A 27,486-nucleotide genomic window follows, 5' to 3' on the forward strand; every position below is an offset into this window, starting at 1 on the left:
TTTCCTCCTTTAGTTACTCTAGTTCCTAGAGTTGCACATGCGGAGAACACCTTCCTCAACTCTCCACTGGGTGAGTTGCTTCAAGTCTGTCCTTCAGGAAACCTTGCCTTGACTTTGTTCTCCCTTTGCTCCCATAACCTGTGCAAACATCGCTCCATTTGAGGATAGAAAAGACACTTGATCTCTGTTCTCAATGCCTTTATAATGCATTTCATACTTGCTGACCAAAATAACTGCAGTTCTTTTTACAAACTGTTCAATGCTACATAAAATGATGATCCTTAAGTCGTTAATCACAAAAGGTACTGAAAATAAAAATACATACTAGCACCTTGGTCTAACACATTAAAACATCTTTTTCTTTTGAAGTATTGTGTTAGTTTCAGGAATACGGCAAAATGATTCATATATATATGAATATATATTATGAATATGTATATAATTTTTTAGATTCTTTTCCACTACAGGTTATTACAAGATATCAGATATAGTTCCCCATGCTATACAGCAAATCCTGGTTATATAGTAATGTGTATCTCTTAAATCTCATACGAATTTATCCCTCCTCTCCTTTCCCCTTCAGTAACTGTTTTTTACGTCTATCAGTGTTTGTCTCGTAAACAAATTCCTATTTATTACTTTTAGATTTCACCTATAAGTGATATTGTATTTGTCTTTCTATTTCACTTAGTATGATAATTTCTAGGTCTGTCAACATTGCAAGTGGCAGGATTTCATTCTTTTTTATGGCTGAGTAGCATTCCATTGTATATGCATTATACATACTACATCTCTTTATTCATTCATCTGTTGATGGACACTCAGGTTGCTTCCCTGTCTTGGCTTCCATAGTTTGTTTTTAATTTTTTGGCTGAGCCACACATGTGGGACCTTAGTTCCCCAACCAGACACTTAACCCACCCCTACTACATGAGAAGCCCAGAGACTTAACCACTGGCCTGCCAAGAAAGTCCCTGTAAATAGCTTCTTGCATCTTTAAAAACACTTCAGAAATCTACAAAGAATTACAAAACTTTTGAGTAAACAGTCTTCAGTTTAATTCAGGTTCTTCCAAATATTTGCATTTATTGATACTAAATTTTCATATACAAATGTACTGCTCCCCCCCTCCCCAAATGACACAAAGTTTACACATAAAACTTGGTAAAAGAATTTTATTATGTGGCTTAGGTAGGTCTTTGCATTCTACTAACAGAAAAGCATTTTTCCACATCTTTGTCAACCTAACAAACGATATATTTGTGTTTTTATCTACATGGCTGCAGTATTACCCTATTGAAGAAAACCTTCCTTTCATTTGTACTTTGGTGCAATTATACAGTAGATACCTCTTTCTCCAGAAAATAAAAATATTCTTGATCTAAGCTTGAAATGGAAAAAGACAGTAACACCAAGTTTCTCACACCACTTGGTAAAAGATTGTAATAGAAACCCAAACAGTATACTGCTTAACATACAAAGATGACGCGTGTGCCACTGCTGTGGGCACTCACAACTCTGTAGGAATGCTTCAGCACATGGGTGTGTTTTTCTGGGGTTTTCACATATGATAGGTGGAATTGTACCATAATGAAGAATAGTCACCTTTTGCTCAAGAGACTCAAATATTAGACTCTAGCACGGGAAACATCTCTTGGGTCATAGTAATGTACGAATGGATAGGGGAAAAAATTGCCTTAGCAAAAATTTCACCACTGACCAAACACCTGAAATGTTTTTATCACAGCTTTCATATGTTAAAAAAAGTTTCCTGCAGAGATGAAGCATATTCATGAAATAGAGCCTAGTCGCTATCATCTGAACCATGTTCTGAGCCCCTATCCGAGGCCTCATTGTTGGATCCCTCGGGTTCAGATTCATTTCCGGAACCTGGGCCGGAGCCCTCATTGTCAGATGCTCTTTCTGAGTCGTGGTCCGACTCGGCACTCGGGGACGCGGGCCGGGAGTCCATCTCAGAGCCTGCGGAGCGGCTCCGCCCTGACCGCAGGGACTCGTTGTCTGACTGTTCGGAGCCTGAGGGCCTGCGTTTCCTGGCCGGCTGGTCGCTGTCTGAATCCTCATCGGAGTGGGATCTCCGGGACCGCCGGGGGCTGCCGGCCTCGCTGCCGGACTTGTTCTGGTTCTCCTCCGAGTCACTCTCCGAGGAGGCACCCTTCTTCCGTGGCTCGCCCTCATCTGAGTCGCTGTTGCTGTGGCTGTTGCGGGGATGCCTGGCAAAGAGAAATGCTCGTTACAGGCCAGGTCTCTGACCGACACCACCTGACAATCAGGGGATGGCCTTTTAAAAGAGAAGGGCAGAATATTCTGGACCTGATCAGTGTTTTTACTGTGATATTTCTTTGGTGTACTTTTTTTGTAAATGAGATGTTGTTCATAATAAAAATGGGATTAAGTAGGAAGAAAGAATAAGGCACGTTAGCCCTAAGACAGAATAAAAACAGGGAAGGATGACTCTCACTGGTCACACCAGGCACCTTTCATCAGAATGAATTTCACACGTAAAATCAGGTAAGGAAGGAATACATTTATCTTTATAAGCAAATCCATAGCAGCAGAGGTAAAGCCTAGGACCTCACTTGGCTACAGAGACTATGGACATGAACCCTCTCCCAGGGGTTGGCTGAGTGGGGTTCCCTGTCCCATCTGTGTAGCAGTCGGTCAAGGAGCCAAGCCACCATCCCGGTTCTGGGCTTTGCTTCTGCTCTGACGCCCTCCGACACGACTAGACTTACTCTGCGCAGGACACTGGGCTGAGGGGGTTCTGATGCTTGCTCTCTACACATCAGACGTTAAAGGAAAGGGACTTGTGCTAATGCTCGGGACGGTGGTGGCAAGGGAATCTTGGCTTCCTGCAGGAACAAACGTTCCCTCAACCACTGCAACAGCTGCTACCTCCACCCCCCCAACCCCCCACTGCACTGCGCTCAACAGGAGGGACCTGCTTCTCCTCTGGCATATTCCTTGGTTTTGGTTTCCATGACAAATATTCCAAGAAAGGAATATTAAATCCTACAGGGTCAGTCTAAGAAGGGTGATGGAGGTGAAACAGATTACTCTCCCCAGCAATGAAAACATCCCTGCAGACTGAAGAGAGGCTCTTTGTGCTTACATCTGAAAGAGACCTAGACACGCATCATGTAACTCAGGTCACTCGGGAAGGACGTGAAGCGTGCACAAGAGGATGCTGGATATTCCTTCTGTATATACACCAGGTACCAGTGGGCCCCTTGAATCTAATTCACTCCGTTCCATCTGGCTAAAGAAGGAAACACTTCCTGACGGTTCAACCATCACGCCTCTAATCCATGGACCAGGATAACACTGTGGGCAAGGACCAGTGGTTTATGGAAAAGCAGTCTGAATCTGTGTCAACCAGTGTCTTCAGAGAAAATGGGAACCAAACATCTTCACAGATGCTTTACCCTACCAGGCTAGCCACTCCATCCCCGGCCACAGACCCCTAGCCCCTTCAACATGCTAACCTCTCACTGCTGCCTCACCTCTAACCCACCAGGACTCCCTCTCTTGCTTTTATTTAAAAAACTCTTTTTTATTATTTATTGTTTTTTTTTTTTAGAAGTACAGGTGATTATGACTCTTTATTCTTCTAAAAGACTTAAACAGCCTTTTACAAAATACATCTCAGTAATTACCCTTAATACTTCAACTCCAGATTACATATGGTCCCTGGCAAGCAATAAATGGAAAATATAAGTGATAACACTTTCCCCAGTATAATGTAGTTTTGGCTTATCTGTCATTCTCTAACTGCTTCTAAAGGACAAATTCCTTTGAGAGGGGTCAATGTCTTTTTCCTCTGCATCTCCAGCACTTAGCACTCATCTCATAACACGGATATTCAAATATCTGTTGGATGAGTGAATGAAATGATGCCCATCAGTGAAATGACAGCCATCAGAAGAATAAGGTGTAGTATGGTATTAAGAGTCCTAGTCTAGGAATCCAAATGTGGAGCTTCAGGTGCAAGTTCAGGACAAGTAAAACAGAATATTGTTTGACCAAGTGGGCTGTAAGCTAAAGGAGTACAGGACAAGCCCTCCACAGGCAGGGAGTGCTGAGTCATCCCTGCCTGACAAGGGAGGAAATGGTCAAGAAAGTGCCTTTCTTCCTGTGACCAAGATCCAGCTACTCCTAATACTTTAAGCCAGTCAATGGCAGTGTAGCAAAATGATACATTTTGTGTAGGAGGATGTCATATAGAAAATTTCAACTAATATCCAAGAAGAAAGGAGGTTTCAAAATAGGTTTCCTTCTGTAAGGGACAAATATTTGGTAGACAAAATGACAAGATCAGAATGAGGTGTGTGATAAGGTGTCTTCCAGTTCTAAGATTCTAAGAAACTAGAGATGACATTCTGTCACAGTGACCACTCTCGGTTACCTTTCATTAGGAGAACACACCAAGCAAAAAATTCCTACCCTTCATCAGCAATTTTCAGTTTATCTTCATCAGACGAATCATCACTTGATGATATTATGGCTTTGGATTTTATTTTTCCCTTCATTGAAGGAGGCAGACGTTCTGGCTTGGGCTAAAGAAAGAACACACATAATAGATTAGTGAAGACTTCCGTTAGGATGTCATGTTAAATTGGGTTTGCATTGCAATGATACAATCAAACGGCAACCAACAGACTTTAGAAGCAAGCGTCTGTGCTTGGAGACACTGCAGGAGGAGGATGTATCTAGCAGACATGTTTTATGCCTACCAGGGAAGAAAAACGTGTTGGACACTCACAGCCTTCTTCTTCTCTGCTCTTGGGGGACGGCGCTTTTTCGGTTTGGGGCCATTTTCTGTTTCATCATCATCAGATCCTTCATCTCCCTTCGGAGGTCTATAGTGAATACCAAAAGTGTGTCAAGATTCACTCATATGCCTATAAAGCCCAAGACTTCTTCGCCATCCAAATGGTATGAGTCATTCTCAACACCCTTCTCTACGGGTGCTGAATGAAACCAGACTGTGAGGCCACAACTTACAGTTGCTGCACAAGGCTCAGCAGTCTGCCATACAAATAAACCATGGATTTATGCAAAGTCTGCTGACTACGTGAGTCACTGTTGAGCCCTCTTAATGCATGTAAGATAAGCTCAGATCTTGCTCTTGGTGAGTGATAAGAGGATGTGAGAAAAGATCCAGGCTCCAGACTCAGCATCCTCCCCCTCCTCTTCCTTCCTTCCCAACTACTCATCCTAGGTCTGCTAATATTCAGCCATAGCTTCAATTCCACAGGTCAGTGTGTCTGATTGAATTCCACAAGCAGAGTCAGCCTCGGGTTGGGAAGAACAGGCCTAGATAATCCTGGAGGTTCCTGGAAAGGGAAGCACCACGAGAGGAGTGGGAGAGTTCAAGGGCCCCTCCAGGTAAGAGAGGACAAGGCAACCCTTGTCCTCACAGCGGATGGCATGGGAGGATGAAAAGCCCTTCTTTCAGCTAAATTCACATTTTACCCATCCTGTGAAACTTGAGGTGAGCCACAACTCTCACCATTTTACAGAGAGAAACTGAGGTTTGGGGCTTTTTAAGGTTATTAAGATGGACAGCTGGCACAGACCACTAACTTTTCTCATTCTAAATTGCATAGGTTTTCCAATTAAGTGTTGCAATTTTATAGACATAAGAAAGGCAATTATGACTGGCTCAGAGCTCTCAGAAGGAAATTTGTAGTATTTGGTAACTGGGGTCCATTTTAGGATTAAAGCAGGAAGCAGGAGCAGGAAAGGTTTCTGTCTGGGTGGATCAAGACATTACCAGGTGTTCCCAAATTCTAGCCCTAAGATTCAGAAGGTGAAAGGTGTTTTCCACTTTCATGAAGTGATTGAAAAAGTATCCCATGACACTACCTTCTCCTCTTCTTCTTCTTTCTCTCGCCGCCCTCCTCTTCCTCGCCTTCTTGCTCACTACCACTGCCCTTCCTTCGCTTCTTCTTTTTGGACACAGGCAGGTCCTCATCGGTGTCATCATTGACAAATTCATCGAACTCTCCTCCCTTCTTGGAACGCTGAAATCCAAAGAAGACCACAGTCAGTGCTGTCCTGGCTGGTAGAATATGGCTGTATGAAATAGGCCTCATGCCATCAGTCCCCTGAGTCGACTGGAAGAGGTGCATGGTGAGGCCCATACTTTAAAACTGCTAATTGGGATGAATGTTTCTCATAGCAAAGATCATCAACTGCAAGGTTGCTACAAGATAAACTATACTAAAACTAACACTGAGGTGCATTTCTAAAGACTAGATACCATTTAAAGCATTCCCTGCGTTGAAGACTATCCTTTAGCAGAGGAGGAAGCCAAAGCGGGACTAAATGTTGAGTGCATTTAGGCAGGTAACTTTATTTCCAGCTGGAGTCATCTTACCCGTCCACCACCACCACCTCTTTTCTTTTCTTTTGTTGCTTCAGTCTCTCCAGTAAACATAAGAATATTTTTGGTCTTTTCTACATACTGGGCCCGCTGTTCCAAAAGTTTCTTTTGCTCTTCTTTTTCTCTGAGACGTTTCTCTTCCTATGAGGAAAACAGGGTAGGGAAAAATCTCATCAAAATGTTCTTATGACCATAAAATCATGGCTATCATCAAAAGAACTTTTTCTAACAAAGTGTATATATGCACACCTTTAATTCTATATCACCGCAAACACAAGAAATACCTGTTCTTTGAGAAGTTTCTGCCTTAGCAGTTCTTTCTCTTGTTCTTGTTTGGCCCGCAACTCCCTTTCTTCTTCGTCTTGTTTGCGTGCCCGGGCCACGTGGTATTGCGCCTGGCTCAGTAAGTCAGAGCATTGCCTAGAACGTTCCCAATTTCGAGAAATATGAATGCAGCTAGTATACTTTTTATTTAAAAACTCAGAGCATTTATATTATTTACACATATTTAAAAGTTTGAAGCAGGATCATAGGAAGTCTTAATTAGCAAAATTAACTTAATTTCTCATAAGCCAATACTGTCAACTATTTTAAGTGTCCAAATTATAACTGTCTTCCCAAAGCACAGCTAAAAAGACTCCCAACAATATCTTTACATATAACTCAGAGTTGGGAATCGTGTCTTAATTCTGACTACATAGCTGATGTTAGTGAAATCAGAAAAGTCTTTTCCCATATAACTTCAGGACTTGAACTAAATTAACTTTGGCATATTCCCTGAAAGAACCCTCAAGAAAAAGCCTTAGCCCAGGGTGGAACATCCCAGAGAGGAGAAAGACTGATGCCTAGAAGGTCAGAATCCCTCACTACTGTGTCACTCTCCCAGCCCATATGGATATCACTACCTCACCCAAAGTCACCTTCCATAATAAATAGTAACATTACCTGGCTTCGGTAGCAGCGAGGGCCAAGTCAAATCTCATTTTATCTCCCACTTTACTCAAGTAACTGAAATATCTAAATGGAATGAGAAAATAAAATATGTAAAAAAAAAAAATTAATCACAGACCCTTTAGATTTTTCATCTGTTTTCAAAAAGAAGTTTCAGAGAAGGCTTACATACTGACTGAAATTAATGAACACTTAATACTTAAATGTATTCACAAAGGGCTATCATTTCAATAGGAAAAACACATAGACAACTCACTTAAAAAAGAACTCTCAACAACATACCACGCAATACCAGCAAGTTCATGAAGATAAAGTTATATTTAACATTATCAGTAAATTCACAAACAACCAAAAATCAATTCCAGCAACTAATATTTACTAAACATCAAATTTACTAAATATGTCAGCATGGAGGTTAGGAGGCTTAAGCCATGAAAGCACATATAATTTACTAGGAAAGGCAAAAAATACTTAAAACAAGAACTCAAATAAAGATTGGATAAAACCTGAAGAGATGTCAGATTTTAACTTTAACATACACTGAGTTATCAACTAAATACTATAAAGTTACATAAACTGAGTTACGCCAAATAAACTTATTCAGTTATTTAAGAGGAAAGGCCTTAATCTTAGCTCAAGGAAAACTCCTATCTCAAAGAAGACACTGGTATAACAGGTGACACTGGTATAACTCCAACATAAGTGGAGTCTAAAAGTTTCTAGTATGTAAAATTCTGGGTCATATTACTCTCAGATTAATAAAAAATCTAGGGCAAGCTTATAAAGCTAGCCAGTTATAGGGGTTGGACTATAGGATCCAATTCTAGCAGGATCCTGGCTATGGTTTGATGTCACCTAGTGGCAGCTGTGTGCTTTGGTTTAAAAGTTGCCAGAATGATTCTACTAGAGAATGATTCTCCTTTGAGACATATGGGTTTAAAGAAACAATTTCAAAGGTTGTTTGGAACAGGTACAAAATCTTACCTGTGTGCAAGCTCCAGTTCCTTCACAGCATTAAGTACTTCCTTCAGATTACTCTTTTCATCTTTCAGGACAGAGGTAGCTAATCTTTGTAGGACCAAGGCCACATTAAACATAAGAACTGTATCACTGGGTGCCACATGTCTAGCCTATAAATAAAAAAAAGCAAATTTTTCATATGTTACGAAAACATGAAAACAATTTTAGTTAAGAGTATTAGGCATGTAAGCATGTGTAAAACAGAGTAAAAAATACAAACTAGCACAGAATTGAGTTCCCTTTTTTTACCTTCAGCAGGGTTTGTTTGCATTCCTGTAACTTGCCACATTTGAAGAGGGCCCGGGCCAAATACAGCACAACTTCTGTGTTCTGGTGCTTATAAAACTTTCTGAGGCAGTTTTCATACTACAAAAAGAGAAAAAGTTAATTAAAGCACAACAACAATTACATACTATTATAACAAAATTTCAAGCGATCTTAAAGCTATGTGAAAAGGTATTTTATCTTCTGGATGGTTAGTTTCAAAGACTAAATTGAGACTGATTCTTGACATTCACCAGCATACATTTTCACAACATAAAAACCTGATAAGAAAAATTACATACTCGAAATAGTCTTTCCATTTGAAATCTGGACCAACACTGAAAGGTGAAACAGATGGAAGGTCATTTTCTATCTTTAGCAATACAATCTAGAAAAGACTTACTGATGATTTATCAGAAGTCATACACCTGGCTCCTATGGTGCTCTACCACCTTTCTTTAGGGCTGGTGGAACCTACTGGCAATCAATATGAGAAGCCTCACAGTTCTGGTTGTTAATCTCTTCGTAAAACTAATATAGCAATGCTGGTATTAATTTTGCCACGAACAAGTCAGTTTCTGACCATGCAACGTTAGGAGTGTTGTAGGCAAGTTCTTCTCAGTGAAGACGGTTAGATGGTTTATCCCTGGCTATTCCTAGCAATTGACTTGCAGACCAAGAAGGCTGACCTCCAAAAATACAACCTCTGAGACTACCAAATGCAATCAGGGTTCTGTAAGTCCTTGTGATGAGTTACCTTTCCAACAATAATAATAACAATACTCATCCTTTTTAGAAAAAATGGTTAACTACTTCCCAGAGCCTGGACTGCTCATGTCTTCTATCTTTGGTCAGAAACTTGTTTTTTTCCTGGCCATAATTTCAATAAGAGCATTTTTCCTTTTTCACTAGGTATGCTAAAGATGCTCACTATGCTAAAGATGCTGGGCATGACTCTTTTACTTCAAGTAATCAACAAATATGAAAAGCGTAACAAAAATCTCTAGCTATGAAGTTATCCCCATGGAGGGAGTTTTTTCTTTTTAAATGTCTTTTAACCTTTCTGAATTGCAGTTCTCATCTGAGAAGGAACAGGATAAAATGAGCAAATGAATAATTGCTCAATCGTGCCCGACTCTTTGCAACTCCATGTACTATACAGTCCGTGGAATTCTCCAGGCCAGAATACTGGAGTGGGTAGCTATTCCTTTCTCAAGGGGATCGTCCCAGCCCAGGGATCGAACCCAGGTCTCCTGCATTGCAGGTGGATTCTTTACCAGCTGAGCCACTAGGGAAGCCCAAATGAATAATAAATCCCACTATCTTCCGGCACTTATACTGCTATGCTAGGCAAATTAATGCCAAGTATTTTTCATTCTGGATCCTCATAAAATTCTATGAGATTAAGGTACAAGTATTTCTGTCTTATAGACATGCCCAAGACGTGCAATTAATGGTGGAGCCAGGACTCACATCTTTGTCTGGACATCAAAGACTGGTCTTAACCTTATAAAATTATAAGCCTCTAAACCGATGGGGCCAGAATGGTTAAGAAAACAACTGCTCAACGATGATCACAAAATAAAATATTTTGAAAAATAAAACATTACCATCTGAACAGCACTGATATATTGCTTTTGTTCCACGTAGATGTGTGCTAGATTCAACCACACATCACTGATATCTGCTGTTGCTTCTCTTACTTGGGCAAATACATCACGAGCTTCACGGAAATATCCTTTGTGGGCCAAGACAGCTCCTAAAGTTATAAAAAGGGTCACGGAATTAGAACTTCCTATTTGTAGCCAGAAAAATAAACTAGAGAGAAAATCTGATCTATAAACATCCTTCCAAAAGCATTTATTTCACAATTATGGATATCCAAATCTTATAACTACCTATGCCATTAGCAGCGTATAGATTCTTTGCATCATTTCTGAGTACTTGTTTGTAGATAGCCAGAGCACGATCCTGATGACGCTTTTCCTATAAAAAGATTATTTAAAAAATTCAAATAAGAATCAAGTAAGAATCAACTTTGTTTTAAAGAAATGAAAAGAGATTACCTTTTCTCTATCTCGGGTGGGCTGATGCAAAGTTTGAAGCCAGACGTTTCCAAGGGCCAACATAGAATAAGTGTCACTCTGAGTAGCTGGTTGTTTTAATATCCTCTCAAATTTCTTCTGGCCTGGACCCCATTCTTGTTTTGCTAAATGAAGATTACCAATCAAAGACCAAGCATCTGGATGGTCCTAAAAACACACATATAAAAAGAAGCAAGATCTGTAATTTGGCTTTGGAGATCAACCATCTTTCCACAACAGCTGATTCCTGGAGAGGTTTATAGGCTACATTTACAACAGTGTTTTTCAAACTGACAGCTGAGATGGATTAATGACTCGTAAAATCAATTTAGTGTTTAGTTATCAGCATAAGAGATGCAATAAAATGGAATACAGTAAAAACATCAATGTACTGCCTAGGGCAATATGATTTTACAAATCATATTTATTAATCTGTAAAACTTTGATCTCAGCTATTTGCATACACATGTGTGTGTACTAGGCTGTGACGTGAAATCTAATTCTCATCGTGGGCCACAATCCAAACATCTAGATGACGCTACACCCTTTGAAGTGAAGTGAAGGTTGCTCAGTTCTATCTGACTCTGCAACCCCATGGACTATATAGAGTCCATGGAATTCTTCAGGCCAGAATACTGGAGTGGGCAGCCTTTCCCTTCTCCAGGGGATCTTCCCATCCCAAGGATCAAACCCAGGTCTCCCTCATTGCAGGTGGATTCTTTACCAGCTGAGCTACAAGGGAAACCCAAGAAAACTGGAGTGGGTAGCCTATCCCTTCTCCAGCAGATGTTCCCAACCCAGGAATCAAACCAGGATCTCCTGCATTGCAGGCTGATTCTTTACCAACTAAGCCCTTTAGTATCTTTAAAAAGTAAATGAAAAAAAAAGGGGGGGGGGGCCGAAGCCAACCTACACAGCCATTAAAAGAAAAAACTGATTTCCTGAAGGAAAATGGTGATGTGGTAATATAATTATTGTTTAAAACCCAAGAATTATTATTACCAACCTGATTAATCTGAAGAGCTTCCTTAAACCAATCTGAAGCCTCATAAAAGTTTCCTTTATCTCTAGCCATTGCTCCTAGGCGCAGATAGCCTGAAAATACACAAGTTTTTATGTTTAAAATATTAGCTATAAAGTAGGACCATAATTTTAAAGTTGCACTTTTAAAATAATTGCTTTTCATTAACACATCACAGGTGAAAAAACATCAAGCATCAATATAGTTAATTAAATATCTAATAAGTTAAAGTGCAACTACAATACCATCAAACCTTCCTGTTTGAAATCTCAGATTCTCTCTGCTCCTCCATTCCCCAAGCTGGCACTCTGGATCAAGTCATTATCTCAAGTTAAGTTATTTTAAAAGCTTGGCATCATTTTGTTTCCCATTTCTCTCTGATATACAGCACTGTGCTTGGCATATCACACAATAGTGAAAACACAGACCACTAAGGGATTACTAGTTAGAAAACCTGGGCTCTAACTGTGTCGCTTTCCCTTAAGTAATTTTAAAAGTGAAAGTGTTAGTCACTCAATCGTATCCAACTCTTTGAGACCCCACGGACTGTAGCTAGCCAGGCTCCTCTGTCCATGGGATTCTCCAGACAAGAATACTGGGGTGGATTGCCTTTCCTTCTTCAGGGGATCTTCCCGACCCAAGGACTGAACCCAGGACTCCTGCATTGCAGGCATATTCTTTACCATCTGAGCCACCATGGAGTGCCACACAAATGTCAAATTGTTATTTTTTCCAGAAAATGTCACTCTCTCAAGAAACCAACAATGGTTTACAACTGCCTATCAACTCAGTTCAAATTAAGCCTGGAATTCAACTAAAATCTTATTTTAAATCACTTTTTTATTCATAATAGTATGACAGGGGCCAAGTTACCAGCCTTGATTTGACCAGAGTCAAAACATCATAGCTTTAGGTTCTTTTAAGGGAAGTGCAGCATATAAATGATTTTTAGTTAGAAACTTTCCAAATTTCACACTGTTCAGGTTGCAAAAACTCAAGGTAGGACATTTTTAGGAGTAATTATTTCCAGGAAAGGCACTCTCCTTTATGACTATTAAAAACACTGTAAATCAAAACAGATGCCACCATTAAGATAAACCCATAACCAAATATGTCAAGGAGTTGTTAAAAGCCTAGTAAAGGTAGCTGACCCACTGAAGATGGACTAGTCTATAAAATATGGTCCCACTGGTTTTCAGTTGTTTCCTTCTGTTTCCAGGATAAATTTAAGTGAAGCTGCATTTTTTTTTTTAAGGCCACAAATTTGCTTTGAAAAAAAGGTATAACCTTTAGAACAGTTGGTTTTGTTTTTTTAATAGTTTTTTTTTTTTTTTTTTGCTACACTGTGTGGCTTACAGGATCAAGTTCCTCGAAAAGGGAATTAATCTCCAGTGGAAGCAAGGAATCCTAACCACTGGACCACCAGGAAATTCCCTAAAACTATTTATTATTAGTTCCAAGAAAGATTTTTTTCAGGCTAAATTTTTGCTCCTGTTGTGAGCATTTAATACATAAAAAATAAAGTTTAAAATTCTTACAGTCAACATAATTAGGATGTTCCCGTAAGATGTTTTTATATAGTTTTTCAGCTTCATGGAATTCACACATCGCCTCATACAGCCTGGCTAAATTGTATGACGTTGTAACAGAAATGGCGTTATAATAATGTTCATCATGCTCAGCTTCTGCCTTTGCACGATCCAAAGATGCCAAAAAGTATTTCTAGGAGAAAGAAAAGAAAATTACACTGTGAAAAGACTTGGTTGATACATCAAAAAAGGTGCACACTGAACTTGATAGTTCAAAAGAAGGAATTAGTCCTTCGTTCCTACCTTTGCCTCACCCAGATTTCCAAGTCTGAAGTGAAGGGCACCCACGTTATTCAGAATCTCTGGGGGGACATCGGCCTGCACTTTCTCCTGAAGGATGCGTGTTGCTGTTCCGTAGGCTGACAGGGCACCCTGTATTTTCATGGTGGACAGAATAAGGTGTAAGTGAAAAAGAGAGAAACACTATACCAGGCTTACCAAAAACACATTAGGTAGATGAAAAATGTGATCAAATACCTGTATATCAGTCTGTTCTAAGATCTGTGCCAACTCAATCCAAGCTTCAACATCATCAGGATACTGTTCTGTGACCTTCTTCAAATGGCCCTGGGATAAAAAGAGATTATTAAGCCAAGGCATTCCAACTCTAGGCTATGAAAGTAAAACGTGGTAGCTGCTCTACCCTGTTTAATGTCAGTTGTTACTTCAACTGGAACAAACTCAGCTATCAAAACCATATTTCTGTAAGCAATAACAAGAAATGAGCATCTAGGGATAGCTACCAGAAAATAACTAAGACTTTTAAAACGTACCTTGGCAATATCTCTTTTTTCTTGGTCTTCTGAAGCAGCATATAAAGAGCCAAGAATTTTCATAGTTTCATAATTATTAGGATAAGCTTTCAAAACTTTCTCAAAGCACTGAGATGCATTCTCTTTGTCACCTCGATAAATGTACATTTGTCCCAAACCAAAAAAAGGCAGCACAAAAGAGGATGAGGCAAACTGTGTGGCTTGATAGTAGTATTGGAAAGCTTGGTCATAATCTTCCTAAAAAATGAAAATAAAACAAGACCAACAATATATACAAACAGAGTTAAAGATCTGGAAAACCATTAAAGAATTAAGATACTCCAGGATGTAAAATTAACTTACCTGGACATGGAATGATCTAGCCAACTGATAGCAACTTTCTGCTTGCATGGCCTCCACCTCTGTATTATGGAATGCATGGAGAGCCAAGTGCTGGACTTTACTGTAATCCTGAACAAGGAAGACCCAAAAATCAATGGGTAAGCTCCAACAACTCTACTGGTCTGTTATAGGGTTCCTCAAATTTCACTTTAAAAATTTGTTAACTGAATTAACAATAACAGCACTGTACCCATATTTACAAATCACTCTCCTTATTCCCCTTGCTGATAAACTTAGGGAAGATGGGAACTAACATTTGTATAGTACTTAACACTTGCTTAGTATGTCTATTACTTCATTTAATCTCCACAATAATCCTTTGAAGCATCAGGCCTATTTTTGTGATTAGAAAACCCAAGAGAAGTTAAGTCCCTTATTAACAGTAATGGGAGCAGTTATGATTTAATAAGAACTATTATATCCAAGGGTTTCTCTTGTGGCTCAAATGGTAATCTGCTTGCAATGTAGGAGACCCAGGTTTGATCCCTGGGTCAGGAAGATCCCTCAGAGAAGGAAATGGCAATCCACTCCAGTATCCTTGCCTACAGAATTCCATGGACAGAGGAGCCTGGTGAGATACAGTCTATAGGGTTGCAAAAAATCAGACACGACTAAGCAACTACACTTTCACTATATCCAAAGTACTCCGCTAGGTATACTTATGTTAGTTCTAAGCTTAATCAACCTTCCCTGCAAAGTATGTCATTACTACCATTTTATTGATGGGAAAACAGAAACTTAAGTAAAGTTTGTTATCCAGAGTGAAAAGCTAGAATCAGTTTACTTTCTTCCCCACTCCAAGGATATGTTCTGTCACATGAAGGTAACAAGTACCAGCGCCTGGACCTGCATTCAACTCTATTTGAATGCATGGGTCATGATCTTTCTACTAGATTTGACTTTCCTTTTGATTAATCTGCCAAGTGTCTCAAAAGTCACAGTTCATACATCAGGGGTAGAAACAATGTTTCAGTTTTAATAGGAATATGTTTTATTCATCTGACCAGAAATCTGGTCTGATGTAAAACTTTTGACATTTTTTTAATATTATAAATAATGGGATTGCAGCTTTTAACAGGGACTGTTTCCCATTAGGTAGGTATGTAATATGGATATTACATTTAACAACCCTAACTACCACCCCTCAAATCCTATAAAGTAGGTGTTATTACTGTTTTACAAGTGAGGCAATTAAGGTTTAGGGAAATCAGTATATTGGCCCAAAGCCAAGCAACTATATATAGTGGTGATCCCAGAATCTGAACTAAGTGATTCAAACTCCACACTTTTAATTACATGACACAGCCTTTAGCTCAATTTGTATCTTGTTCACTAGAATGAGGGTATGGGAATAGCCTGGGTACCTTCTAGGTTTGTTCTAATGACAAACTGAGAAAACATATGTAAACATGCTCTGTAAACCTTACAGACAGATATTCAGTGCAGGAGGACCTCATGACACCTGGCACGGCACTGATCATAGATCAGACATTCAGTAACACTCAAATAGACTCCCTTGATTTACATATTTCACCTAGGTAATCTTTAAGGTTCTGAATATACTAATTGTGCTCAGCAGAAGCAAGTCTCTATCTTCAGCAGTGGAAGCATGACTAGCATCGAAAATAAAAAATGCGTTATTCTCATCTGGTTCAAGGAAGCTGTCCTAACATTTGTAAGCACTGACTACTAGATATGCACTCAAATATTTAGAATCATTAGTCCTCTGTTTTTTGTTGTTTTTTTCCCCAATAAAAACCAATCTAACTTGTGTTAATGTTTTATCTTAAAACAGTAACACTTCATTTACTTTTAAAATATATTTCCATCTTCTCCCTAAGTAGTTGCCTTTTAGTACTGTAATAGCTATAGCATAAATGGTTTTTCCAGTGGTCATGTATGGATGTGAGAGTTGGACTGTGAAGAAAGCTGAGCCGAAGAATTGATGCTTTTGAACTGTGGTGTTGGAGAAGACTCTTGAGAGTCCCTTGGACTGCAAGGAGATCCAACCAGTCCATTCTGAAGGAGATCAGCCTTGGGATTTCTTTAGAAGGAATGATGCTAAAGCTGAAACTCCAGTACTTTGGCCACCTCATGCGAAGAGTTGACTCACTGGAAAAGACTCTGATGCTGGGAGGGATTGGGGGCAGGAGGAGAAGGGGATGAGAGAGGAAGAAATGGCTGGATGGCATCACTGACTCGATGGATGTGAGTCTGAGTGAGCTCCAGAGTTGGTGATGGACAGGGAGGCCTGGAGTGCTGCGACTCATGGGGTCACAAAGAGTCGGACACGACTGAGCGACTGAACTGAACTAAACTGAAAGCTTAATTAATAATTCACTATGAAAGGGGCTTCTATAGCCAGGGAGAGTAAAGCACCATGGTTAACAGCTCTGTGACCTCAGGGTATTAACTCTGCTTCCATGATTCATCCACAAAATTAAGAAAATATTACCTATCTCACAGGATTGTTTTGAATATTACATAAATTCATGGCATGCACTTTTAACAGTACTTGGCATTTAGTAAGGATAGAGTGCATACCAATAGCAACAATAACAGCAATATAGCATGTATTACTAATAAGGATCTATGTAGTTTCGTGAACTTTTACTTAAATTGCTATTTAATTAAAGTTCTTGGTATAATTTAGTACCTAGTTGCAAAATGATTTATTAAACTCATGCTTACCAACTATATAAAAACTTTTCTAGTATTTAAGAAATCTAGAAAGCCACTGCTCTACAGAATTAGTGGCAACTTTAAAAATGACATCACGATCAACATACAAAATAAACAACATACAAAAACAAACAAGCTGTGCCTCTCTTCTTTCAGCTACCTAGTGATCGTCTTCTAAAAATGTAGCTCAAGAGCGTTTTCCTTCTTGGTGGTAAACACTTTTCTTAACCACTTAATCATTTCCTCTTTCATTTCTCTACCACAGCAGGGTAGAGACCTTTATTTTTACATTTACATTTGTTCACATGTCTGGGTTTTCTATGAAACTGAACTCCTTGAGTGCAAAAAATGTCTTACTGAACTTCACACCTCCATCACAACATTGGGTATGGTATACAGGGTCAATAATTATTAAATGATTGAATGAACAAAGAGACATACCTAGATACTAATATAAACTCTAACTTGAAAAAATTCTCTTGATTAAAATTTCTTTTGAAGTTAAAAAGATAAAGTGTCAACTGCAGTGCAGAAAAGCAAAGATAAGGATTTAAAATTAAACAACTTTAATAAATGATTTCTCCTACCTTTTTGAAGAAAAAGTGATTTGCTAAGTGGTTTAATACCATAGGGTTGCTAGGATCAATAGTATAGGCTCTGGAAAGAAGCTGGACACCATTTTTGATGGAATCAGCCTAAAGGAAACACAGTGATGACAGGGATGAGTGAAACATTACTTAAATAGCACTTTTTCAAAGTTTCTTTTCTAGTCTGAAGAAATAAGATTATACAAATCTAAGTTCAGATACCAAAATATAGTTCTTTTTAACTTTCTCGCCAGCAATAACAAATTTCAAACCGTGATGGTGAGATTATAAATTGGCACAGCCACTACAGAAAACAGCATGAAGGTTTCTCAAAAAACTAAAAATAGAACTACCACATGGCCCAACAACTCCCCTCCTGGGCACACAGCTGAAAAGCCAAATATTAACTGGAAACACTACCTCAAAATCCAGACCATTACTTATAATTGCCAAGATATATAACCTAAGTGTCCATCAACAGATGAATGGATAAAGATGATACACACACGTACATGCAATGGAATACAACACAGCCATAAAAAAGAATGAAATTTTGCCGTTTGTAACAACATGGATGGACTTGGAAGGCATTACGTTAAGTGAAATAAGTCACAGAAAGATAAATGCTATATGAATCTAAAAAATACAACAAAATAGTGAATATAACAAAAAAGAAGTGTAGTCACAGATATAGAGAACAAACTACTGATTACCAGTTGGGGAGGGGAGGGACAATATAAGGGTTGGGAAGTGGGTGGCATAAACTATCAAGGTATAAGAAAGGTTCAAGGATGTAGTGTACAACATGAAGAACATAGCCAAGATTTTGTAATAACGCAAATGGAAAGTAATCTTTAAAAACTACAAAAATGAAAGGAAAAACAGTAGAAATAAATTCAAACAGTGAGTTAAACTTTCAGAATTTAGCTTTCTTAACAGACTTAACTGCAGAAACACTGCCACTGGAAAGCATTTCCTGCCCTTTGAAATTGGGTGAATGTAATAAATATACCTGATATCACTGTCCTAAACAATCTACTGCTAATCCCCAAGGCAAATAATAGGAAAGACTCCAAAAGATTGCATTTTTTAACAGCTCTGTTGAGATATAATTCAATATATAATTTAATACTATTCACCTGACAAAATGGTCAGAAACTAAACAGTTTTTTTTTTAATCACACACCTCTTTATTATTGAGTTCTAGAACAGCCAGTCCCACCAATGCTCCCACACACTTGGAATTGAGTTCCAGGGCTCTGCTGAATGCCAGACGAGCTTTCTCCAGTTTGTTAAGTTTCACAAAGCAATGGCCCATTCCTAAACGAACCTCCGCTACAAAAATAAAATCAAGTTGTTTAGTCTGTCAAACTAAGGCATTCTTAGGATTCAAATTTTTTTAAATGCTTACACACTATTTATAAGTTGCAAAATGCCAGAATTAACCTCAACATAATCCCACCATAAAATCTTTGGGTGTATCACAATCTTGACTTCACTGGGGGTCAGAAAAATAATGTTATTTTTCTTGTCTTCCGATATGCCTGACTATACTGTACCTTCAAGCTCTAATTTTTAAACAGCAATTTTTTAAACAGAGAGCTTCATTATAGGCTTAAATAAAGTGACTGGCTACATGCACATCTGCAGAACTAAGCTTACAAATGCTTCCCAATTTCAAACCCATGCCAAAAGTCAACCATGTTCTTATCAAAGGCCAACCTCTCCAGTGCTCATTAGATGCTACCCCTTCTCATCTAAGGTCACTGCACCAGCAACCCTCCCCTCTTTTTCCTGTATCATCAAAATTTCCCTCTCAACTAGATCATTCTCATCCATACACACTCCCCTATCCTAAAAAATCCTCTCGATTCCATTTGTCTTTCCAGTGTCACTTCATTCCTACTTTCCTTAGAAAGTCAAGCTCCTTAGATTCTATACTTGCTGCCTCCAATTCCTTTCCTTCCCTTTTCTCTTTGGACTCCACTCCGATGAGTATCTCACCTCTACCATTCCAATAGAACTGCTTTTATCAAGGTCACTAATGATTTGTATGTTGCCAGATCCAAAGAGCAACTTTCATTCCCTATTTTACTTGGCCTAACAACAGAATTTGACACAGTCTGACAATCTCTCCTTCTGGAAACACTTGATATTTAATTTCAAAATTTGCTAAATGAATGTGATTTTGCAAAGAAACAAGTATAGAGGAAAAAGATATATTAAGAACTACTTCTACTCAGCCTTTGAATCAAATACCAATATTTTAAGTTGGATCATATACAGCTTAGACTTAAAGTTTTTCTCTTACCTGGACAACCTGGGTTAGTCCGCAAGGCTTTCTTATAGTAAGCTAGAGCGCCTCTGTAATCCTTCTTGTTGAACGAAATGCAAGCTTTACCTGTAATGATTTTTAAAAATAAACATGCACTTATTAAAGAACTCAAGTGTTATATACTCTCCACTAACTCACCTAGATCAAATATATATCTCCCAGTAAAAAATAGTCAAGAATAGTAAAAATGATTTCATATTTAAACTTGCTTTCCATAAGGATCTATTAATCTATGTCTATAAAGATTGACATAGATTAATATATGTCTATGTCTAAGTCCTATATTTATGTGAAATGTTAGAAAACAAAAATTAGCTTAGAGTTGTCCAAATAGGTTGTTTACTGATTCTCTAGAAGTAGATTACAAATTATGCTTAACTGGTATATATTTTATTTCTGTAATGTCAACAGAAATGACCTCCTGCAATAAGTTTTTTCCATTTTTGTTTTTTTGGCCACTCTGGGTGGCCCTGAACCCAGGTCCTTGGCCATGAAAGCATGAAGTCTCAACCAATGGACCACCAGGGAACTCCCTACAAGAGGTTTTTTGTTTTTTAAAATTTTATTTATTTTCAGCTGCACTGGATCTTTGTCACTGCATGCAGGCTCTCTTCTAGCTGCAGTGAATGGGAGCTCCTTTATATGGTGCATGGGCTTCTCGTTGTGGTGGATTCTCTTGTGGAGCACTGGGGCTCAGTAGTTGAGGTACACGGGTTTAGTTGCTCCGTGGCACGTGGAATCTTCCTGGACCAGGGATTGAACCCATGCTGCCTGCATTGGCAGGTGGATTCTTAACCACTAGACCACCAGGGAAGTCTCCTCCCCACCCCACGAAGGTTTTATTTTTACTAAGGTAAAGCTCTTCTACTTTGCTGCCCAGCCCAGTTACTAAGGAGCTATCAACAAAGAGATGTATTTTAGGCACTTGCTGAAAAATGAAGATTCCTAAGATGGTTGCTGAAAATGACTTACCAAGCAGTGCTGGAATATTATTTGGAGACTGGTTAAGTACAAAATGAAACTGTGCATCAGCTTGATCCATTTTGTCACCTTCAAGAAGGCAGAAGCAGGCTCTTCCTAACAAATGGTTCTGAAAAAGTAACGTACCATTTTACACTTGACTTTACATAGGACTAACCGTGATTTACGACAAATGTGTAACATGAAAATGAAAACCATACAGGGGAGAAGTTGGGCGTCACACAAATTCCCCTATCACTATAGTGTGTTTAAACCATCAGTAAGCAATTCTGAATTACAAACTGAGAAATTATCCCAAAATGCAAGCTGTCTGTGCCAAGAAAAATGACAAAAAGAAAAGTTCAGACTCCTTAAAATACATCTGAAATTCACCTGAGGATGTCAGAATTACCAACTCATTGTTTATAAATTTCTATGCTAAATATGCCCATATTAATTCAACAGTGTGAGGAATTTCTATTTTAATAAAGAACGCTTCTCCTTTTTGACTGTTATCAACCATATTAAAAATTGTTTTAGAAACTCTGTTGCCTATTACACATTTTGCTTTCACGTGGCAATTTTTTCCTCTTTCATAAATTCAAAGAAATCTGACTTAATTTACCTGATCATACATAATAATTTTATCTGCCATTGTATACAATAGGGTTGCCTGTGTAATAAGATCCTTCTTATTGTCCTTATTCTTTTCCTTACGAGCCTGTTGAACATAATAGGCTGCCAATGTATCCAAGCAAGTCATCTGGTCTTTTTCATGGTCTCTATAATCCAAATTGCCATCTATACGCGCTGCTTCCAACAACTTGACAAACTCTTCTGTTTTCCCTTGCTTGTAGTATTCCAGCTATAAGGCATATAATCAAGTTAGAATTATTCTATGTCCATACACAAAGTTGAACACAAATATTTACAGAGGTTTTATAGGCCCCATACTGGAAACAACCGAACTGTTGTTGAAAAGGTGAATGGACAATCCGTGGTCTATCTGTACAACGGCTACTGCTCAGCAGTAAGAAGGAGCTACTGGATATATGCAACTATGTGGATAAATCTCAAACTAATCTTCATTGACAAAAAGCTGATCAGGGGTTGCCGGGACACTATTTTGCTTTCATGTGGCATTTTTTCCCTCTTTCATAAATTCAAAGAAATCTGACTTAATTTACCTGATCATACATAATAATATTAACAAGTGCCTGGGCACTATGGGAGGGTGGGGAAGGGAGAGCTGGGGGGAAAGTTTCAGGGGTGATGGATGTATGTGTTATTTTAAATATGGTGATCATTTCACAGGTGTATATATGTGCTAAAGCTTCTCAAATGTCTGTGTTATATTCAGTGGTCTGAAATTCACCTGAGGATGTTAGAATTGCCAACTCAACATGTTTATAAATTTCTACGCTAAATATGCCCATATTAATTCAACAGTGTGAGGAATTTCTATTTTAATAAGGAACCCTTCTCCTTTTTGACTGTTGTTATCAACCATATGTAGTTTACTACAGTGAATTATACCTAATCAATTTGCTTAAAAAATTAAAATCACTACAAATGTTTCCATCTCCTTACTCAGCAATAGTTGATTGCAAACTAAATCAGAGCCAAAGAGAGAAAGAAATAGTGAGAGGTACAAAGAATTCCAAACAAAAAACTTGGGTTCTAGTTCTAGATCCACCAAAAATTATCTATGACTTTGGGCCTGTTGAATAACTTCTGTGGATATTTGTTTCATTTATTAATAATATAAGGAATATCCATCATTAGTCCCTTCCTTTGGGCCACAAACAATGCCAGGAGTTTCTTAGACATTATCTCTAATCTCTACAACTATCTTTTAATCCAGTGTTAACAACCCCCTATTTTAGAAGAGGAAATAGGCTCAGAAGATAGATCATTTGTTGAAGGTCATGGAATTAGTTAGCAGCTGAGTTGAAGTTTGAACAAAGGCCTTTCTAATCCCAAAGCTACATTCTTTCTTGTTTTAACAACCTGTAGCCCACAATGGTTCATAAATTTATCTTACTACTGGTATCATGCTAACCCTGCAAGACTCCAATTTTCATATAAGTGCTGTGAAAGGAGGCATTTGTACTAAAAAAAACAACTTAAAGTTCCCTTCTGGTTTAAAAAAAATGAGTGACAAGCATAAATGGCCTGTTCTCCAAAGACTTAGAAAACTTAGCACTTAAGTCAGGAAGGCACTGCTTGTCACTGATAGCACCTCTCTTTAAACCCAAGCCTAAGAAACTCAGGAGTTACACTTGAGCACTGGACACAAACCTAATTCCAGATCTGTTTCTCTGACTATTCAAGCTAACATTAGATGTCTTGTTTATATCCTTACATGAAAAGTGACCTGTGGCAAACTTGCTTAGGAATAATGATTAAAGTATTCACTATATTCATTACTATAATCATTTCCTATAATGTTCCCACAAAAAAGAAACATAATCATGCAGCTAGTACTGAGGAGGGTAGAGGGTGTTAGATTGTTTACATTGTGGCACCTTGTTTTTTTCTCAGTTTATCTGCAAATCATAAGCCAGTCCTCACTGAATAACCACTAAATAACCAAATGTTCAATGCTGAGTACTATTTGGCTTAAGTGAATTTTGCTTTTACCAACATATTCTAATTTACCAGAGGTCAGCAGACCACTTAGGAAACTGGACTATAATATAATTAACTTTCACATACACGGTACTATCATTCACCCAAGCTGGCTATTACTGTATCTGAAAACAGAAACCACATATTTTTTTCCAGTCGACATGTAAAAAGTATTTGTTACATGAATACTCACCGCCAAAGCAATCCATATGTGCAGTTGTGTGTGTTCCTGTTTCAGAATACTGATAACTTCATCTCCCTCCGGTAACTGATCAAAATCAAGTTCAATGACCTAAAATACAAAATGTAGGTTTTAACTCTTACTTTTCTTCTTTTTTTTTTTGGCCATGCCACCACAGCATGTGGGATCTTATATCCCAACCAGGGACCGAACTTGTACCCTCTGCAGTGGAAATGCAGGGTCTTAACCCTGCATGGGGTACCAGGGAAGTCCCTGTTTTTCTTTTTGAAATCTATGTTTCTCCTCTGACTGCTCTTTTCCCAGAGATTCATCAGTCTGGTTATACATAGAATTTTTTTTTTTTTTTAAATCCATAGGATTTATGTTCACTTTCTGTAACGCTAAACAAGTATATGTTAAGAAATGTTTAAGGAGCATATGCCAAATACATTATATGGAATAGTAAAGTAAAAGCATAGCAAACAAATCCTGCTAGCTGTCTTCAAATCACTAGAACTATACAAAGCTTTGAAAAAAATGAAAGGAAACTCTGCTTAATGCATAGTGCAGGTGAAGTGTAGATAAGCACCCCAGAGACTCTGATGCCATTGGTCTGACAAGAAGCACAATCCTAGAAGCAAGGCAATCTTGAGTTGCCACTGCACACATTCATCATGGAGGCAGCATTTGTGTCACACACACTCCTGACTGTGGCACAAAAATCACAGTAGAAAAATTTCCTAGAATTAGATCGTGGTGGTGGTTATACTGCTTTGTGAATATCACTAAAAACCACTGCATTTTATGGTAAGTGAAACACATCTCAATAGTGCACCTCAATCAAACAAACAAATAGGAATATGAGATAGCCAATAAGACAACAGCAATTCTGAGAGCTTTACTCAGACAAGCTATTGGCCATCCATAAAAGAGGAGACAAGGGAGAGGGGGGCAATTCTATCAGCACACAGCAGCGGCCTGGGGTCTCTATTTCGCTGAGAGAGCCTTGTGCAGCGACACGGGAGTTTCTAAGGGAGGAAGGGCGACATCCTACATATTCCCGGGGAGAGATACTTAGTTTGAGCAGCAGAGAGAACACAGTGACATCAGTGTCCACCTCTGTGGTCTGTGAGGTCCCTCACATTTGATCAAGCACACTCACACTCCCGCGCCTCTGAACTAGGAAGAGCGGAGTACTGTCAAATACGAACAGGTTGGAGGGGAACTTTAAAAGAACTCCTCGGGGTGGCCTCAAGGTTTCGGGGACCTGATGTTCCCAGCCTGGGAGGGTGCCGGGGCTGGGGAAGGAAGTGGTCGGAGCTTCGGTAGGGGAGTTCGATCTGGGAGAGACAGTGCTCTTACTTCGAAAGCGAAGTCGAGAGAAAGGGGGAGGGGGAGATCGTCCAAGTTCACGGCCCCCACCCTCCCCCATGCTCGACACTTACCTCGTCAGTGTCCCGAAGGGGAATCTCAATAGAGCCGCGCGACATGGTGAAATTAGAAGGAGAGCGGGCGTCGGGCCCCGCCTCTCCACAGCCGGTACTCCTGGCTTATAGCTCGTCCGGAGACTAGCGGCGGCTTGGGCTCCGGTTGTGACTGCAGCCCCGCAGCGCCGCCGGAGCTTCGGCTTCTCCTTCCCGTCAGCCGCTCAAACAACGAACAGCAGACGGCGACCGGCGACTTCCGGCAGCCCCGCCCCCTGCCCCGGAAACTTTCCGCGCGGGAGGGCCTGTCCGTCGGGAACGCTCCTCCTGTGGTTTAGGTTCCCCGGTTTTAAAGGAGGGTTCGGAAGATTCGTAGCCCTACCTCTCCGAGGGCCTGACGCTATTGAACCTGAAGCCCCCCCAGGAGCGGGGATAAATAGGTGGAGAGCGTATCCGCCCCTTCCCACCTTAGGGGCGAATGAGGCTCGGATTCGGGGCCTGGCCGCTGACTGCCATGTGGGAAGTGAAGTGAAAAGTCGCTCAGTAGTGTCCGACTCCGCCAGGCTCCTCTGTTCATGGGATTCTCCAGGCAAGAATACTGGAGTGGGTTGCCATTTCCTTCTCCAGGGGATCTTCCCGACCCAGCGATCGAACCCAAGTCTCCTGCATTGCAGACAGACTCTACTGACAGAGCTACAAGGGAAGCCCTAGTAGCCCATGACTGGCATGGGAATTCTGGCCATGGAAATTGTAGCCATCGTTTCCTGAGCTTGATTCCGCCCCCGATCCCCGGATTTATCCTCTACCAGATGGGCCCGGCCAGCCTCCTTTTCTAATCCAGATTACCATGAATGAGACAGTCGGTTCATTCCTTAACGCAAATTGGTTGTTCAGTTAACAGCTACTTTTCGTTCGTCCTATTTGTGCGAGCTTTGTGACGAGCTTAAATAGAAACGTTTCAGTGAATTCTGTAATCATTGTGCTAGTTCATGTATTTTGTGTGGGTTTTGTTTGGGGTTTTTTTGGGGGGAGTGTCTTTGAAGCATATGAGAATCTGCTAGATTTGTGATTTTAATAAAACTGTTGAAGAATTGGATTAAATTTGTAATCAGCGTTTTGATTATAGAATTTGACTAAGTACATTTTAATTAGTGTTTTCATTAAATTGTAGAATGTGATTAGATTAGCTTGTAATCACTGTTTTGAGTGAGCCAGAAAAGAAACTGATTAAACAGATTTGTAACACTGTCAGTTTTACCTAGTACCTCTTATATGTATGGGCTTCATCTCCACAACCTCCATTCTAGACCAAACCAGTAGCCTCACTTTCCTGGAATAAATTCCTGTTTTATCCAATATGTCATCCACTCTTGATCCGAAACTCCAATCCAGCTTCAGCATGTTACACATCTATCTTTAAAAAATATACTAGTTTGATATTTGTGTTTCCTCCCACCTCCCTCAAAATCTTTAAGTGGAAAGTTCATTAAATTTATGTTTTGATCAGTTGTCCAATATAGACATAATACTAGGTATGTAGGTAATTTAAATTTTTCTAGTAACCACATTAAATAAATAAAAAGAAGTAGATGAAATTAGTTTAATCAATTGTTTTACCCAATATATAAAAAATATAACTTCAATATATAATCAATATAAAATTGAGATAGTTCACATTATTTTTCATAGTAAGTCTTGCAAATGCAGTATGTATTTTACACTTATATACTTAGTTCAGTTGCTTAATTTTAATTGGAACTATTGGACCTGTACTTAAATTTCATAAAAGTTGGCATTGAAAAGAAAATAGATCCAGGGAATTCTGTGGCAGTCCAGTGGTTAAGACTTGATGTTTTCTTTGCTGGGGCCCTGATTCAATCTCTGGTCAGAGAACTAAGATCCTGTAAGCCCCACAGCACAGCCAAAAAAAAAAAAAAAGAAATCCACATACTTGAATTTTCCAAACAAATTTATAAGTTTTCCAGTAACTGAATCAATTATCAGTTTAAAGTTAAAATTTTAAGTTAATTAAAAATAAACAAAACTTAAAGTTCAGTTCTTTAGTTCCATTAACCATGTTTCAAGTGTTCAGTAGGTACATATGGTTAGTGGATTCTGTATTGTATTTTCAGGAAATACTGTTTAATACATTTTAAGGTTTATAAAATGAGCATTAGACAAAAGTAAACTTAGTGAT

The 27,486-nt window shown here is 39.1% G+C and overlaps 1 protein-coding gene across 1 annotated transcript; it reads right to left on the bottom strand.

Moving 5' to 3' along the window:
- Positions 1-1,161: 1,161 nt before the first annotated feature.
- CTR9 (CTR9 homolog, Paf1/RNA polymerase II complex component) lies at positions 1,162-25,529 on the bottom strand. Its single transcript, XM_004016153.6, has 25 exons — positions 25,311-25,529; positions 23,878-23,976; positions 21,679-21,918; positions 21,066-21,183; positions 20,070-20,159; positions 18,945-19,093; positions 17,759-17,866; positions 14,451-14,558; positions 14,109-14,345; positions 13,813-13,902; positions 13,579-13,707; positions 13,285-13,468; positions 11,732-11,820; positions 10,708-10,893; positions 10,540-10,627; positions 10,252-10,400; positions 8,627-8,743; positions 8,342-8,487; positions 7,352-7,423; positions 6,691-6,826; positions 6,401-6,547; positions 5,887-6,044; positions 4,781-4,877; positions 4,462-4,574; positions 1,162-2,231 (listed from the first exon to the last, which is right to left on the bottom strand). The coding sequence occupies exons 1-25, from the start codon at positions 25,353-25,355 to the stop codon at positions 1,805-1,807; spliced, it is 3,522 nt and encodes a 1,173-aa protein (XP_004016202.1). The 5' UTR covers positions 25,356-25,529; the 3' UTR covers positions 1,162-1,804.
- Between the last annotated feature and the right edge of the window lie 1,957 nt (positions 25,530-27,486).

This window comes from Ovis aries, chromosome 15, assembly GCF_016772045.2.
Source record: "Ovis aries strain OAR_USU_Benz2616 breed Rambouillet chromosome 15, ARS-UI_Ramb_v3.0, whole genome shotgun sequence".
NCBI lineage: Eukaryota > Metazoa > Chordata > Mammalia > Artiodactyla > Bovidae > Ovis > Ovis aries.

What these genes read in the sequence shown, in the direction of transcription:
- CTR9 (XM_004016153.6), bottom strand. Translation starts at nt 25,355, where the DNA reads ATGTCGCGCGGCTCTATTGAGATTCCCCTTCGGGACACTGACGAG. An exon ending in AAATTATTATGTATGATCAG is followed by an intron (nt 21,184 to 21,678) that starts GTAAATTAAGTC and finishes TTACTTTTTCAG; the next exon opens with AACCATTTGTTAGGAAGAGC. An exon ending in TAGAACTCAATAATAAAGAG is followed by an intron (nt 17,867 to 18,944) that starts GTGTGTGATTAA and finishes TGTTTCCTTTAG; the next exon opens with GCTGATTCCATCAAAAATGG.